Source organism: Camelus dromedarius, chromosome 5 (assembly GCF_036321535.1).
Source record: "Camelus dromedarius isolate mCamDro1 chromosome 5, mCamDro1.pat, whole genome shotgun sequence".
In the NCBI taxonomy this organism is placed as follows: domain Eukaryota; kingdom Metazoa; phylum Chordata; class Mammalia; order Artiodactyla; family Camelidae; genus Camelus; species Camelus dromedarius.
The window spans coordinates 3140842-3157497 of NC_087440.1; the positions used below are offsets into that span (position 1 = coordinate 3140842).

The following is a 16656-nucleotide window of genomic DNA, read 5'->3' on the forward strand; positions in this document are numbered from 1 at the left end:
AAGTGACTTTCCCAGTATCTTCCTACCCCAACACAACTGCTTTTGTTTTTTCATGGTCCTTCTGATGTGGGTGGGTTTAGGCATATGTGTTTGTGCTTTGCCATTGAGATCACAGTGTATATCTATTTTCCCCTCCTTTTTTTCCCCTCTTTGTTATTTTGTAAACACATTTCCATACTGAGATGGCTTCCTGATCATCTCGCATTGTCTCCTGACGTTTTGGAGCAGCTGGGCCGTCCCTTCCAGAACCTTCCCTCGGTTGTTGGACTTCTGAGCCATTTTTCTGAGACTTGCTTTTCTAACCCACGAGTGTCCTTCACCTCCAGGGCAGGGCCTGCGGAGGACTCAAAACAAGTGAAATACTTGCTCGGCTTTGATTGAGGGGAGTTTTTTTCTGTGTCATTCTGGTAGTTTTAGGAAACTGGGAGTTTGACGTTGTTTCAGTTTGTACCGGGGCTTAATGAGTGGCTCCGGAAAAGAAAGAGTTAATATCCAAGCTTGGTGAATCCGAGTGGATCGGTCTGGCTTTTGTTCCCAGTTGCTCTCAGTTGTTCCCAGTCCTTGACTGATAGCATCAGATGAAAAAAGTCATCATTTGGAACATGGGGAGCTGCTTGAAAACCTTTTAATACAGGCTGACAAGTGGGCAGTGGGAAATGTGACGTTGGGGGATCGGTTTTAACGTCTTTGTGAAATAATATCACTGTGCGTGTTGGGCTTTGCAGAGGGACGGTCGCATTCCCAATGTGAAGGGGCTAAAGGAGTTACTAAACACAAACTCTGCAGGCTGGAAGCTGCCCTAACCCTTGAGAACTTAAAGGCCATGGCTGTGAACTTGACTGTTGGAGGTTGAGCCCCCTCCCGCCACGGTGGCCACCACTGCCCTTTCTGTTGACAGACATCAGGGCTGGTGCTTGACTTTGCCACCTGACTGCCTGATGCGGTGGGTCAGACTGGAAGTGGTCCCCTGTGTGGATTCGCCTCTAGATTGTGTGGACGAGGGTGACGGCATGCTCTTGAACTTGGCCCCAAGGCACAATGGCCTGCTGCCCCAGCTCCCTGCCCACCCCCTCCCAGACTGCCCAGTTCCTCAGCCCCTTGTCTGAGGGTCAGGAATTCTTATGCCATTTCTTCCAAAGGAAGCCACTTCTTCCAAAGGAAGCCTGGAGGGCAGAGCGGGGGTGCCGCTGTGCTGGGAAGATGTGAATAGGGGGGCGAGTCAGGTTAGGACTCATGCTGAGACACAGGCGCTCACAGCTGCTTCCTCTCTGAGCCCTTGACCCCCACCTTCACCCATTCAGAACTACCGGTAGGGACCCATGTGGTCAGGCCCATAGCCTCTGGCGCCATAGCTGGAAGGGGGTGAGAGGATGGTGATGAGGGCGTCAGACTTTCTTGAGAACTTAACTACTCACTGAGTGTTGTTCAGAGTGCTTCGTGCTTGTTAATTGAATCCCCATAATGACTGTAGGAGCCGCGGCACTGTAAGTTTTTATTTTGCAGGAGACGAAACCCAGGGGCAGACTGGTTAGCAAACTTGTCCCATTCACACAGCTGGCAAACGGAGAAGCTGGCTTTGAACTCAGGCCTGGGGGATCCAGAACACGTCCCCAGGTGCAGCAGGACCTGCCTTGCTGGGTCCCTTAGACCAGCTCTCCCCTTTCTCACTCAGAAGAACGAGGCTCAAGGAGGCACTTACGAACTTAGATGAACTTGGGAGCAAATGTCAGGTGGAGGGTCCTGGTGTCCTATGTGGTCCCTGGGTGGGGTGGGGGCCCTGCCCGTGTCTTCCTCACTCACTCATCCCCAGGCACTTCCTGGCTGCCCCTTGTCTGCCAGTCCCGGTGGGAATCCAAGAGGAGTCACTGACCCTGTCTTCAAGGAGCTTTTGGCCTGGTTGGGATGAATAAGGCAGGACTATAAATAATTATAAAAGAAGAGGTAGGTGCAGACGAAGTCCCCTGAGCGTTCAGAGGAGGGCATGGTGGCATCGCAGTGGGGACCTCGTCCAGGCTGGCCGGCGTCTCCTGTGTGTCCATCCACCCCGCAACTTCCAGAGTAGAGGGAGGTGCTGAAGGATGCAGGGGGCAGGTTCTGCAGAGATGCAGAGGGCGGCGTCAGGAGAGAACTCCTCAGATCGGGCATCCTTTGGAGAGCAAGTGTCGGGGGAGGTGGGGGCTGAAGGACAAATAAAAGGTGGGGAAGGCGGGGCAGCCTGCAGCAGCCGCCTCTGCCTTTCTCCTTTGTGGCCGGTATGTCCCAAACGGTAGGATGCTGACTGGCACACGGAGAGTTCTCCCTGGAGAAAGACGGGGCATCTCCGGACATCTATTATTTCTTGTCGAGAAATTATTATACAAAAGAAAGCAAGCATAGGACATCTGGCTCCTGCTTCATTTCTTCCCCACTCCAGGTAAAAGGTGGAGCCTCCTGCCGCAGCAGAGCCGCTTGGGGTGCCCGTGGAGGAGCCCCATGGGTGACTGAGCCCCAGCTCAGCTGCTTGGCGGTGGCGGGCTCCGGGCAACCCTGAGGCATTGTTTTGCAGGGAAGGGATGTGAGCAGGTGATGTTCCTGTTAGTACACATTGTGCTGGATGAGTCACCTGGAATTTCCTAAGCATTTAAATCAAGGATTGGGGTAACCAAAGAGGGGAGAGCGAGGGAGGTGGAGAGAGAGGAGAAAGATAATGATCCAGATCCTGCCAGTGAGTAAGCCGTTCCCTGCTTGAAGGTGAGACAGCTCGGGGCAGGGGCCTGGATGGGGGGAAATGAGGTACCAGGGAGTGTCCTGCGGCAGCGGCTGAGCTGAGCTTACGGAGGTGATGGCTTCCCAGAGGGCCTTGGCCTGGGGCTGCCTTCCCCTCCTGCCAGGAGACGGGGCCCTGGTGGCAGGGTAGTGGGAGGACCCCTGGTCCCTGAGAGGGGGCGGGGGTCCACGTTACAGGCCCGACCCGATCCCAAGTGTCTCAGGCTGCTGCACAAGGCTTTTCCTGAGGCCTCTTCAGGCTCTAATCTTCCATAAGCTTGGAACACCACAGGCAGGCGTCTTCGTGGCAGGAAGTCGGCGGCCGGCTGTACCGTCACGCTCCCGAGGGTCCCTCCGGCTCCTAGATTTTTCCTTTTCCACTGATCTTGGTCTTGGTAAACCCGTCCTTGGTTGAAAGGGTCTGGGTTCCTTTCTGTGTATGAATTGGTTTGCTGCCTAATCCTCGTGACAGGTTGAGCTGGTGCAAGGCTGCTGGGACCCGGCTGGCCTAACTAACCCTCAGGTCCACAGGTGACTCAGACACCAGGGTGGGGGGATGCTCTCACGGCCACCTGAGCTGGGCCTGGAAGGTTGAGTCCCCGCAGATCGGGGTGACAGGCAGTCCAAGCAGAGGGAACAGGGAGGGCTGAGACACAGCGGCGCGAAGACACGTGGGGACTGGGCTGTGGCGTCTCCTGGACGGAGCTGCCTTCCACAGGTAAGCAGGGCCAAGGCAGTCCGTTTGTGTTCTGACCTTGAGCTTTGCGGTGTCTGTGCTCCTGGCCTTGGCCTGCTCCCTGCTTTCGATATATGGCAGAAAGTTAATTTCCCCCTCCGCCTCCCCCTTTCCTTTACCGGATTTGGATCTCTTGCACATGTTTTTAATAGGCATCCCTTAATCCAAGTGTTGCCTTCTGGGTTTTATTCTGTTTTCTTTTCCTTAAACAAAACAGAAAGTCTATGCCAACTTGGAATCGGACTTAGAACTGAAGCCAGCCCATGCGTTGGGCTGGCAGGAGGCCAGGCGTGAACGAGGTGCCCCATGCCACTGGAGGAGTCTGGCTGACACTGCACCGGTGGGGGTGGGGGGCCGAGAACGGGTGGAGTAGGGGAGGTTCCTGTGTCTCCAGTACGTCTGCTGCAGGAAGAGAGGTTAGCACACACACAGCAAGCCAGTGGGAGCAGAGCTGTCTGAAGGGACGGCCTTGGGAACGCGCCATGGGCTGCCACTCCAGGTGTGCCGAGTCCTTGGCCTGGAGAAGTGAAACCACTTTCCACTGGGGCACGTCACCTTACCCCTGTCGAGTCATCCTCCCAGAGGAGCCCGTGAGTGGCATTATGTTCAGGTTTTTTTTCCCCCCGAAAAGCCGCCTTCTGTAAAACTGCTTCTGCATTTGTTGGGGAGCTCTTGAAACCAGGCCTGCTTGGCTGGCTGGATTGATTGATGTGGGGGAGGAGAGCCACCTGACAGATTTCTTTTAAGATTTAGTGTCCAAGACAAGCTTTGTTTCCCTTGCAGAACTAGTAAGAAGGATCTGTCCACCAATCAGAGTCATGTAGCAAATCATGCTCCCTTTTTGCCTTGTCTGCTAGGAAGCTCGGAGCCAAGCTGAGTGCTCTTTCAGTAGCTATAAATTCATGATTAGCCTCTTTATAATCTTCTCTTTTCCAGGATCCTGACTTTTTCTTTCTCTTGTACTGAACCATGGTGTGGATAAGTCCTTTGGTAGGAAAGAAATGAGGGCATATGTGCAGTTTAAAAACAAAGTGCTGTCCAAGGCAGAACCCAGGAGTGGTGATCATACTTTGGTCTGCAGCTCCTCTTGCAGAAATGCCTGGAGGGAGCACTGAGGGGTGATGGGAGGGAGAGAGATGAAAGGCAGGCCGACTCAGTTGTTTGCAGATGACAGTAAGTGCAGGGCTGGGGCGCTGTTCTGGTTCAGTCCTGCTTCTGAACATAGGTCAACTCGTCCAAACAGCACTCTTCTGAAATGGCAGCCTTCAGACTTGGCCTTGGCCTGAGTGCCCTGCATCCCAAACTAGCATCTTCTTAATTATGTGTCAGGATCCTGTGTCCTGTGTTTTCCACAACACTGTCCCGTGAGTGTCTGCGAGTTGCAGGGATGTTTAGATAAGGGCTCAGATCTGCTTGGGAGGGCCTCTTGGGCTGGGACCCCGGGCCTCTCTCTGATTCTGAGACACCTCAAAGCCTGTACTCAGAACGCAGTTCTGGCCCCATGTTACCCAGTGGATGACCTGCTGGCTTTTCTTTTGAGGGGTGGGCTGGGTCATTACCTAGGAGGGTACCTCTCTCTCTTCAGCCTGGACCAGGCCCAGGTGCTGGACAAGGCTTTATAATTTGGGGATGAGGACTCTGCCCTGTTCTGCAGTTTGCTGGGGAAGCCAAGGCTGGTCCAGATCAGCCACGGCTGCCTCTTCAGGGTGACCCATGCCAGAAACACCGTGACCTACATGGTCTGCTTTCGATGGCTTCCAGGCCGTTGCAGTCACTGTTCAGACTGGGACACTGAGGCCAGAGAGGGAGGTCATGTCCCTAAGGTGGCTCAGCAGAGCCTGGCCCCGGGCAGTGGGGGCCCACAGTCCTTCCCTGGTCCCTCCTGGGCCTGACGCGCTGCCCGACCACCTTGAAGGCTTGGAGTGCACTTGGACTTCTTAGGTGGTGGTGGTGGTTGTTTAAGGTTTCCAAGCAACATAGCTCACATTTTAGTGACCACATTGTTTAGAATATAGCTTATCTCATTGGAATGTTGAGCATCGAGCAAAGCCAGAGCCGGATGTGGCTGACGTGGCTCAACCCAGCCGCGGTTGCTTCTGCCCCATCGCACCCCCATCCCCATTAAGTCACTCGGACCCCCTGCCTTCCCTCCTCTTCCCTTGCTGCACCCTGGCAAGAGGGGAGGGGGGCAAGGGTGCTTTGCCCCGCTTTCAGTGGAGGTCAGGATAGGAACAGGCTGTTCTTCAGTTCATATAACCAAAATGATGATAATTCTTGTTTACACCATTTATTAAGTGCTTGATGCATGCCCTGCACTCCGTTGGAGTCATCCCAGTCTATCCACAAACAGCTTCTGCACTCGGGTGGCTGGGGCAGATGTGGACGTTGAAACTCAGAGATTAACTGGTTTGCTTACCAGCGCACAGCTGGTCCACGTCTGAGTGGAGGGTGAACTCTGGTCTATCTGGCCTTGAAGCTCGTGCTCCATGACCTAGTTGGACATCTAGGGCAGTGACTGTCAACGGGGGGCTCCTTGCCCCCTAGAAGCCCTCTCACAATGTCTGGAGACCTTTCTTACTGTCACAGCTTGGGAGGGTGAGATGGATGTGTGCTGCTGCGTCTAGGAGGTGGAGGCCAGGGCTGCCGCTGCACGTCTTAGGATGCGCAGAACTGCCCCCCGCAACAGAGAATTATCTGGTTCCAAATCTCAATAATGCCAAGCTTGAGGAAACGGATCTAGGTGTCCTCACCCTCCAGCTGACTCAGTGCAGGGATGTCAGTGGTCTGCAGCTCCTCCCGAGCGTGCTCACCTTCTCTGTACCTTTAGACAGGATCGTGGGTGTAGACCCGAAAAGGAGATCAGGGCCCCTTTGCCCTGAAGGGGACCCAGGCTCTTCCTGGAACAACTTCTGATTTTTTTCTCTCCTGGCCTGTTCCCACTTTCAAACGTCTGGTGAGCTCGGCAGAGGTTCCCATGGGTTCTCACTATGGGAAGTTGCCTGGCAGGCGGTGAGCAGAGGTCTTGGGCCGGTGCTGGGACTTGGCACGGCGAGCCCCTCCTGTCCCTCTCACCAGCTCCCACAAAGATGTGCCCTAAGTAAGCAGGTGGCTCCACATATGTGGAAGAGCTGGAGTGAGTGATCTAGCCCGGAGCTCTGAGATGGAGGAGGGAGAGCAGCAGACTCCCTGATTCCTGAAGAAACGGTGGAATTCAAGTAGGCAGGGAGCAGGATGTGGCCCAGGGAGCAGTACGGTGCAGAGAAGGAGCTGGAAGGGCTGGTCAGGAGTGCTGGGGACTCCTGTCGGAGCGCCGTGGCACTGGTGTGAGTGAGGAATGACGAGGGCCTGGCCAGGGCTGGGAGGATGGACCCTGAGGTGAGAGACGATGTAGAGACCGGCCAGAGGAGGGCAGGGGTACCCGGGCAGGTGTGGAGCCCGGAATGGCTGGAGGTCAGGAGGGCTAAAGAGTCACAGGAAAGGTGATGTGGGGTCCTATGAGGGGGCCCTGTATCTCAGGGGTTCCCAACTCATCTGAGAAAAAGAACTACCCCATCCCAGGATGGCAGTTTTGCTCTGAGGAGCCCTTGATTGAGATTGAGACTACAGACTGACAACTCGAATCAATTCAGTTTCTTTTAGGTGAGTTTGTGTCTTAGCCACCCTGACAGATGGCATCTGATACATTTGGAGGACAGATTCTGTAATCAGAGGCCGAGATCGGCTTCACTCTGCAGACAGCGCCTGGTGCCTGTGTGGTTACAGGTGGCGAGTGCTGCGCGGACCCCCCGGGCTGCACCAGCCTTGTCATTTCACGGGCTTGGGCCCTGTGGCTCCACAGTTTAGGAGTCAGCCCACAGCAAGGCCAAGCCAAAGCTACAGGCCTTTCTGGGGCCCAGAGGTCAGCATGAGTTACTCCGGGGACCCTGGAAGAGAGGGAGGTGGCCTGGCCCGACCACAGTCAGCACACCCGGCCTGTGCAGTGCGTTTAAACGCCCAGGGGCTGGTTGGTCCCTGGGCCTACTGAGTTTGGCCCAGCACCTCCCTGAAGGACAGCTTCAACTCACGGCCAGGCCAGGAGGGGCAGGGCCTTTGTGGGCTAAAACGAAATGAGAAGTGCCAAGGCCGGTGGAATGCTTCTCAAAACACCCAAGTATTCTGTCCCACTGCGAGTTTTATACAGTAAAAGGCATGGTGTGTGTGTGTGTAGGGGGGGTAACATGTCTTCTGAGAGGTGAGGAGCATCCAGGGGGCCCCATCGGGAGCACAGGGCGTGGGGGCCCCACTGACCCAGCAGCCCGGCCCGTCTCCTCAGACCTGCAGCCCGTGACCTACTGCGAGCCGGCCTTCTGGTGCTCCATCTCCTACTATGAGCTGAACCAGCGCGTCGGGGAGACATTCCACGCCTCGCAGCCGTCCATGACGGTGGACGGCTTCACCGACCCCTCGAACTCGGAGCGCTTCTGCCTGGGGCTGCTCTCCAACGTCAACAGGAACGCGGCGGTGGAGCTGACGCGGAGACACATCGGTAAGGGGCGGCCGCCATTTCCCAGTGACACCCCAGCCCCTCCGGAGCCCCGCCCCCCGGAGCCCCGCCCTCCGGAGCCCCGCCCCGCGCTGCGCCTCCACACCCCACCCCCACCCCCCCCCAAGCTCTGAATCTCCTTGCCGAGGGGGCCAGACAGGTACGTTCAGGTTGCTTGATCATTTCCACGCAGAGACATAGATCATTTCTGAATCGCAAAGCCCCAGACCAGAGGAAGACGCTTGACTTTCCCGAGATGAGAAAGGCAACCATGCAATTCTTTTAAGCAAAATACCCTTAAAGTGCTGAGAGGTGCGTCTCAGTACTCAGGACCCCTTGGAGGAGCGATCTTTTATTTGTTTATTTCATATATGATTATTCTGACGAGGTAGACAGACAGGCCTGCCTGCTGCCAGGACCCCACTGCTTCTAACACCTGGCACATGGTTAAAAGATCGCTCAGTTTAGGGAAGATGAAGTCTTAATATGTTGTCACTCGGTTTGCTCATAAAATTATCAGGCTAAGGATATCCAGTTTTGCCATCCAGAGTCACCTAGAAGGTCCACCTAGAAGGTCTAGCTGGTGCAGAGATGGGGGGGATTCCCAGACATCAGCCAGAGCCCCCCGTGTGGCTGAGGGTCTCTTGGGCAAACCCAGGATCTGGGCAGGGCATCGGGACCCCGGTGAATCAGGCACCTCTGCTCTCGTTGGTTTTATATCTTGGGCGTTCACAGAAGTCTTCATTTGAAGAGGGGATTTTACAGTTAAGAAAAGTTTGGAAGCCATGGGCCTGGATGAGCTGTGGTGCTCATTTTGTGGGGAATAACCTGATGCCCACGGAGGGGCAGAGCCCTGTAGAGGCCACATGGCAAGTGTGACATAGTCGGTGTCAAAGAACCCCGTCGCTGAGCCCGCATCCTTCCCAGACGGCCTCCCCTTTTGTCGTCCTCTTAAAAAGATCCTGGGTGGTATACACAGGTGTTTATTTGTTCATTTTATACTTTTTATATTTTAAAAATAATATTTCAAAAATGACCAAAACTGCACAAACATTTTTTCCTTTGGGCCTGGGGATTCCCACCTCCACCTCTGCCTCCCATTCTTGAATGACATAACGTGTGGACCCTACGTCAGCCAGCAAGCACCCCGGTGTCTGTGAGACACTGAGCCCTGTAGCACTGGACCGGGAAGATGGGGACAGCCGGGGGACGAGGAGGCAGGCCCGCAGCCGGTCACCTGGTTTCCACCTCACTCGACACTGTGCCTGTGAAATCTGCCTCTGCTTTCCGGCCCTCTGGGCCTCTCCCCCCAGGAGCGGGAACAGAGACCTTTCCAGGCAGGAGAAAAGAGCATCCCCTGGCTGAGCAGAGACTCGCTGTCAGGGGGTTTATGTAACTGCTTGAATTGCAGCCCCAACTGAAAAATCATTTCTGTCCATCTGGAGTGGATTTAAGAGATGAAGGAAAAGTAAATGACATAAACCTGTGGAATGTTTGAGAAAAGTGCATGGAGGGAAGAAAGGTACAAGGGGTGGCATCAATTAAGCCATCCCTGCAGGGAAGGGCTCCTGGGGGAGTCTGCTGCGCCAGGAGGAGCTCTGCAGGTTTACTGAGTAATTTCTGAATCTTGGAGAGAGAAGGGACCCAGTAGTTAGGAGCAGTAGTAGGGCTAATGCCCATCAGGCACTTACCGAGTGTCTTACAACCCCACGAGGTAGGTATTATTGTCATCCCCATCTTACAGATGGAGAAACTGAGGCTCAGAAGCTGAGTAACTTGGCCGAGGCTGCCATTAAGACTTATCCGTGCCCTTTCCTCTCATCGTCAGCCGCCTCAGGGTTAGGAACCCAGTGTCGCCCATCACTTCCCTGTGGGTTTAGGCTTGGGCTCTCGGTCCCATTCACCTGGTGACGCTGGCAGAGAACCAGTCGCTTGGAGCATCTGCTGCAGCTCTGCCTCCTTCGCTGGGCTCAGGTGGCCCCTGGGCCACTGTGTGGAGCCAAACGCCCAGTCCCGTCTGACCCAACTCTTTCTAGGGCGAGGTGTGCGACTGTACTACATCGGAGGGGAGGTCTTCGCAGAGTGCCTTAGCGACAGTGCCATCTTTGTCCAGTCTCCCAACTGTAACCAGCGCTACGGCTGGCATCCAGCCACCGTCTGCAAGATCCCACCAGGTAACCCCTCCCACGCTCCCACCCCTTCCCTGAGGGCCTCTCTTCTGTGCTGGAGAGGTTTCTTCTTTCCCACCTTTCCTCCTCCTTGGTGTCTGTATTGCCAGTCTGGAGATGCTTCACTTGGGTTCTCTCTGTGCCTTTCTGTCTTACTGGGGCCTCCCTGAACCTCTGGGGAGAGGGTGCAGCATCTGACAGATCTGCCTTTGGTCTGTGGGTACCTGCTCGTTGCCCGCGTGCATGGATGCTCAGGTAGTCTGCTTGCTCCCTCCCTTCCTCCTTCCTTCCTACAGCCATGCCGGGTGCCGTAGGGGGATGGAGGGGTGCGCGAAGCCCTGCTGCTGTCTCCCACAGATCTTACCCATCAGCTGAGTATCCGAGATAAAGACACAAATGGGTTTAATATGAGGGAGGGTGCTAAGCACCAAGACAGCAGCACAGGTAAGGTGCTCACGGATCCAAGGGGAAGAACACATTTAACTGTCAGGATGGATCAGGGAAGGCTTCATGGAGGAGGAGGAATTTGGGCTTGGAAGGGTGGGTAAGCATTAGGCACAGGGTGATGGTGAGGCGGGGACAGCGAGGGCATTCCAGGCAGAAGCCCTGAAGGGATGGAGGGCAGGGCCCATGTGGGCGGCACTCTGGCTGCAGGAGAGCCCATGTAGGAGACAGTCAGGGGACATATTTAGAAAGCATGATGAGACCAGGCTGTGGAAGGACCTGAGAAAGTTTCGCTTTTATTGAGGGAGACTGTTGAGGGTTTTTTGAATAGGGCTGTGTGCTCCACCTAGACTCCAAGAGGTGCCAGTTCTCCCCAGAGGGTGGCTTGGACAGGGCCAGGCCCAGGTAGACGACCAGGCAGGAGGCTGATCTCATCCAAAGCCTCTTTACTTAGAAAGCTGAGGCAGAAAGCCCCCCTCCGAAGCCCACTAGTCCCAGGGCTCGCAGCCCACAGAGTGTGGCCTGTGCCTGGCTGGTAGACCGTGCGGCTCAGGCCACTGCCTGTGGCCCCTGTGAGTGGCACGCCTGTCCCTGCCTGCTGAGTAGCAGATGATGGCGGAGCACTGGGCCATGGGCAGGGGCAACTGAAGGCTTCAGAGTCTGAGATGCTGCTGGTGCTCTGCGTTTCTAGAATGTCATGTGGTTGCATTTACGGGGTACGTGTGTAACTCTGGGCTCGCTTAGTCCTCTCCAGTTACTCTGGCTCTTCAGGTGAGGAGGCATGTTCAGGACACAAGTTCAGAGAGGTTAAGCCACCTGCCAAGGACACACAGCTAGTCAGTGGCTGAGCCAGGAGGAGCTGGGGTTGACGGTGTGCTCGTCTGCTGCTTGGCTGGGCCAGGGCTGCAACCCACCTTTAGCCCCACTTCACCCCCGTCCCTTCCATTCCCCTCGGAGGAAATGAGGAAGTCCAGCTGCGTTCTTGGCTTTCTGCACCCCTCTCCCCCAGCCCTGTCTCTGGTGAGGGCAGAGCTGGCTTGCCGTGGGGTTTGGTTAGCTCATGGAATGTCAGAGCTGGGGGGCCTCTGAGGCCAGACACAGACTTAGCAGAGAAAGTGACCAGCCCAGAGGCACACAGCCAGCTGAGAGACCCCACGTTGGCCCATTACTGTCACCTCGGCTCACCTTTTGGACATTTCCGGCATGTGCTTTTATTTTTCTGGTTGACACATCCCTGGCACCCAGGCGGCAGGACTTCAAACAAGAGATTTATTGTAAACTTTATGCGTGCCTGTCTCTAGTTTAACTGCCTGGAGAGGGAGGCACACACACCTTCACGTTGCCGTGAGTGTCACTCCGACCCAGCCTTGTGCCCAGAGGCCAGAATGTGGCCCAGATCTCTCACTCCCGCCTGGCCTGGCAGAGGTGGATCCATCAGAGGAGCCTGGGTGGAGGTGCCCGGGGACCCTCTGCCGAGTTTCCCGTTGGGAGCCTTTCAGCGGGCCTGTCTCTCTGGCACTCCGTCCATCGAAGGGCAGAACCCCCCCTCCCCAGGCCACACCCTACACCGCTGTGGGCATTCTGGCCCTGTTCCCTGGAGTCCTGCCTGGCCCCGTCACTCAGCACGAGACCCGCCTCTCCTAGCTTTATCCTTGTTCTTGGGCCCTTTACGGCCTGCGCTGGTGTCCCCGCAGCCCTGGGGACTGGAGCTGGGGCCAGCGTTCCATCCTCTCCCCTCACCCGTGTCAGCGCATCTCCCTGTCACGGTGGGGACAGCTTCAAGGGCAGGGATGGAGGGGCCCGAGCCCAGCGTGGTGCTGAGGGTGGGGTCTGTGGCTGATGTAGGAACGACCCTGTGATCCGGGGGTGGCTTCAGCCCAGAGAGGAGCTCCAGACAAGTGCACTCTGTCCCCACACGCATGATTTTTGTTCTGTTGGCAGGATGCAACCTGAAGATCTTCAACAACCAAGAGTTTGCCGCCCTCCTGGCTCAGTCCGTCAACCAGGGCTTCGAGGCCGTGTACCAGCTGACGCGCATGTGCACTATCCGCATGAGCTTCGTCAAGGGCTGGGGCGCCGAGTACAGGTCGGGGCTGGGGCGCCTGTCCTGGGGCCCAGGGATGGAGCTGGCTCAGAACAGCAGCACAGGGGCTCCCCACAGATGCGCTAGGCTGGCGCTTGCCCCGAAGAGCAGAGGGACCAGGGATCAGATGGGGCCCGGGTGCCAGTAAATGAGGAACAGCTGAGCGGTGCTCATCCAGGGTGTCAGGGTTTCTCCAGCGCTGGACGCACACCTGTTTCATTTCACCCTCACCCAGTCCTGGGTGGGGACCCTGGCATCGTCCCCGTCGTACGGATGAGGGAACAGAGGCCCTGGGAGGTCGCACATGAGTGGAAAAGCTGAGCCTAGAACTGCCCTCTTGGCATCTTCCTCATTCATTTTGGGCAGGTGGTTTTAAGACGACCCTCTCCAAGGAGTTAAGTCTTCACCTCACTGTTCCTTCCCTCTTCTCTGGCTCTGGATTACCCTGAGGATCTAGGATGTTAAAACTGAGAAGCAGAGAAGGGAGATCTGGGTTGTCATAAAGGAACACAGTTTACTTGCTCAGAAAAGAAATGGTATTTTTTCAGCATTTCAGAAGCTGGTTTAAACAGGGCATGGTCAGGGGTCTCCCTGGTCTGCTCTGTCGAAATCTCCCAGATCCCTCTTTCTGGTGTGGGCTTAGAGAATTGTTCCTCTTCTGTCCACACCTGGACCAGAGTTTCCCGCGAGGCGGGTCTGCGGGCCCAGCCCCCGCCCCACAAGCCGGCGCAGGGTACCCACACGTCAGCTGGAGCCAGTGCCTTGTAACTTACTCCCCCCGGTCTCTTCATTTTTCCAGATGTTTGGAATCCATTTTGTTTTGCAGTCATTCTGCACCCGGGCCAAACCCATTTCGATATTGGCTCTGGGCCACCGTTTATAATGAAATCCAGATGAGCATGACTTATGGAAAGTCAGATTCTCATTAGAGGATTTCGGTCCATAAAATCCTCCTCTTTCATTTACCGTATTTTAGCTGCTGTTTCCCGTGTCTGCCCCGCAGTGCCGGGGAACGTCCCACCTTGGGGTCTCTGACATCCGGGATGAGTGACCAGCTGAGCAGTCCAAGTGGTCAGCCCTCAGGAGAACTTACAACCCAGTGATAACGGCCTAGGAGTAACCCAGGCCCAAAGGCCCAGCTTGAGGGACGTTTTAGCCCACCTTTTAGCCTAGGCTGAAACCATTTAGGGGAACACGAGCTGAAAGGAGAGGTGAGATACTTAAAGAGGGACCCAATGGAAAAGAGCCAGAGGGAGGTCCATTTGTTCCTCTGAACACTCAGACTGCAGCCCAGAGGGCCCAGCTCAGGCACCCAGGTCAGGAAGGCGCCCCAGGGCCGGGTGCGCAGGCCCCTGCTGACCCTCACTGGGGTGACAGGCCGAGTGAGGAGGGTGCCCTCGGGCCAGCGGCTCTCAACCTGGCCCAGCAGGCAGCCGGCCAGCTTCAAGTGCTCGGGAAGAGGCCCCTCATTGGCGGAAGTCTTTCCCTGGGGGCACTGTGTCACCACGCGGGATACAGCCAGCACACCCCGTCCTGGGCAGCCCACCACGTCACTGCTGCCTGGCAGCAGGCGCGGAGCAGCCTCACTGGCGGTGCGGCCCCTTCCCAGAACCGTCTCGCCCTCCTCCTGCCGCCTCGGCCAAGGAGAGTAAGGTTTCATCCCTTCCTGTGAGGTGGCCGAACGCAGGGCCTGGAGCCCAGGCCTCTCACCTCCAGCTGGCACCGGCGCCTCCGGCCTCAGCAGATAGCCTCTGCCCGGCGGAGGCCCTTGGGAGCTGGCCTGCGGGCTGCGTCATCAGCCAGCCCGAATTTAGACAAAGTGCTGTGGGGAAAAGAAACGTGTGCTGCGCCTCGGTTTTTTCCAGTAATTGTTCCATGGCTCGCTCTGCTCGTAAGATTTTCCAAAATAAGGCCATAGATGGGAATTATATCAGCACATTGGGGACCGACGGCATGTGGACTCTGTCGGCGCTTTGTAAAAAAACACCCCTCGATCAGACAGACGCACGTCACCGGGGCCTGCTGGGGCTGGACAGGGGAGCTGGGGGTGCCCGCGCGGGGCCGAGGGGCCACGGGGACCTCTGCTCAAGCTGGAGGTTCTCCGTCGGGGGCCCATTCATGGCAAACTGGTGGGCCCCTGGAATTTGCCTTACGTGTTTCCCTTTAAGGGCCCCCCGCTTCCCTGGTGCAGGAGAACCTGATACACTCAAAGCTCTTCCTCCATGGAGCAGTTTGGCCTGGCGGTCTGAGCTAGTCAGTGGCAGGGCCTAGCAAGGCAGGCCATCTTTCTGGCTCTGGGAAGACTGTCACCAAAGCAGGAGGTGTTCTGACTTAGCTATGTGTGTGTGTGTGTGTGCGCGCGCGCGCGCTTCTGGACATTCTGAAGGTCCCCCAACCCACCCATTTTCCTCTATCTTGCAGGAGACAGACGGTGACCAGCACCCCCTGCTGGATCGAGCTGCACCTGAATGGGCCTCTGCAGTGGCTGGACAAGGTCCTCACCCAGATGGGCTCCCCAAGCATCCGCTGTTCCAGTGTGTCTTAGAGACAGTGGGTGTGAAGGGGGCGGGAGGGGAGGGCGGGCTTGGGGGAAACGGCCAGGTAGGAGGTGGAGAAACCAGAACTCGACTCACTGTTGTCAAGGAAGAAGAAATTTTTCTCCCTCAACCAAAGTGGCACCAGCCTGTTTTCCAAAACACAAAAACAAACCCAGAGAGGGGTTTTTATGAACAGCTGTGTCTGCTGAATACATTCGCTCTTCGGCCCCAGTTTGAAGGGCAAGAAATGGCTTCTGCTCTGGTCGCTGGAGCACAGACAGGTAGCATTTCCCCACCTGCCCCCTCCGCCAGCCCCCTTCTTTTTTAATGAAAGCAAACTGGGGTGTCACTGTCCAACAGGAAATGGCCCTCTGTTCAGGACCAGCAGAGCACGGAAGTCACCCTGGGTGTTCTAGGGAGGGAGGGAGACGCCTGCAGAGGCATGAGCACACCTCAGACCCAGCCCCCCTCTTCACCGAGCGTTCCAGAACCCCCGGCAGCAGCAGACCGAATACCCTGGGGGCTGGATCGACTTGGCCAGGGAGGGGGCTTGTCTGTCCCCACCCCTCAGAGCACACCGAGTGGTGTGGCGCGAGCGAGCGTGTTACGGACGGACGGGCACATACAGATGGTGGGAAAAGGTGGCAAGGCAACTCTTCTTTAAAAATGCTCTTAGAGTTGTCCTCACGTGCAGCAGTTGGAAGGCTCTGTTGAGGCTCAGTACATATGCAATGTATAGTTTATACCATCACGTTACTCTCAAAGATATTTGACTGGCGTGGAGTACTTACACAAAGCAAGAGGCAGTGTCCGTGAGGGCGTTCGGCTGAAGGCAGCACTACGGTGTGTGGGGTCTTGAGTCCCCTGTAAGCGCTCACTCCGTATTCTCATGCATTCGGCTATCCTGGTGGATGTCGTCACTTGCATTAATTAAATTAACTTGATCGTATGCTCTTTACAACGTTTGTTTTCTATTAAATGGCAACCCAAGCAACCCTGGGTTGGCACGCTGACTGGGAAACCAGAGCGGGCGCCCAGCAACTTCTCTCCCAGCGTGAAGCTTCTCCGGGCTTTGTTGAGAAGACACCTGCCAGCACTTTTGGAAGCTGAAATGAACAGAAGCAAATTCACCAGGAGGGAAAAATCTCAGGCCAACATAGGCAAGTGAAAGGGCTATTAAAAAAAATTTTTTTTTTACACCTTTGAAAATTGCAGGCTTGGTGCAAAGAGGTCTGTCATCTTTCCCCGGGGACATGAAATTATCTGGCTCACGGTAGAGGCTCATCAGAGACAACCGTGGCAGTTATCTGGTGTCATAAGTACTGCTCCCAGTGGCAATTAGTGAGAAAACGATTATAAATTATTTCAACTGGAAAAAAAAAAAAGGAGCCCTCTTTACTGGCCTTTTGCAGAACACAGCA

The 16656-nt window shown here is 55.9% G+C and overlaps 1 protein-coding gene across 1 annotated transcript in view; it reads left to right on the forward strand.

Annotated features, from left to right (window-relative positions):
* Positions 1–16656, forward strand: part of SMAD3 (SMAD family member 3) — a 110294-nt gene extending 93638 nt beyond the window's left edge. The window contains 4 exon segments of the mRNA XM_010985121.3: positions 7794–8006; positions 10040–10177; positions 12557–12701; positions 15120–16656. Coding sequence (XP_010983423.2) covers positions 7794–8006; positions 10040–10177; positions 12557–12701; positions 15120–15243 — 620 coding nt within the window. The 3' untranslated portion in view covers positions 15244–16656.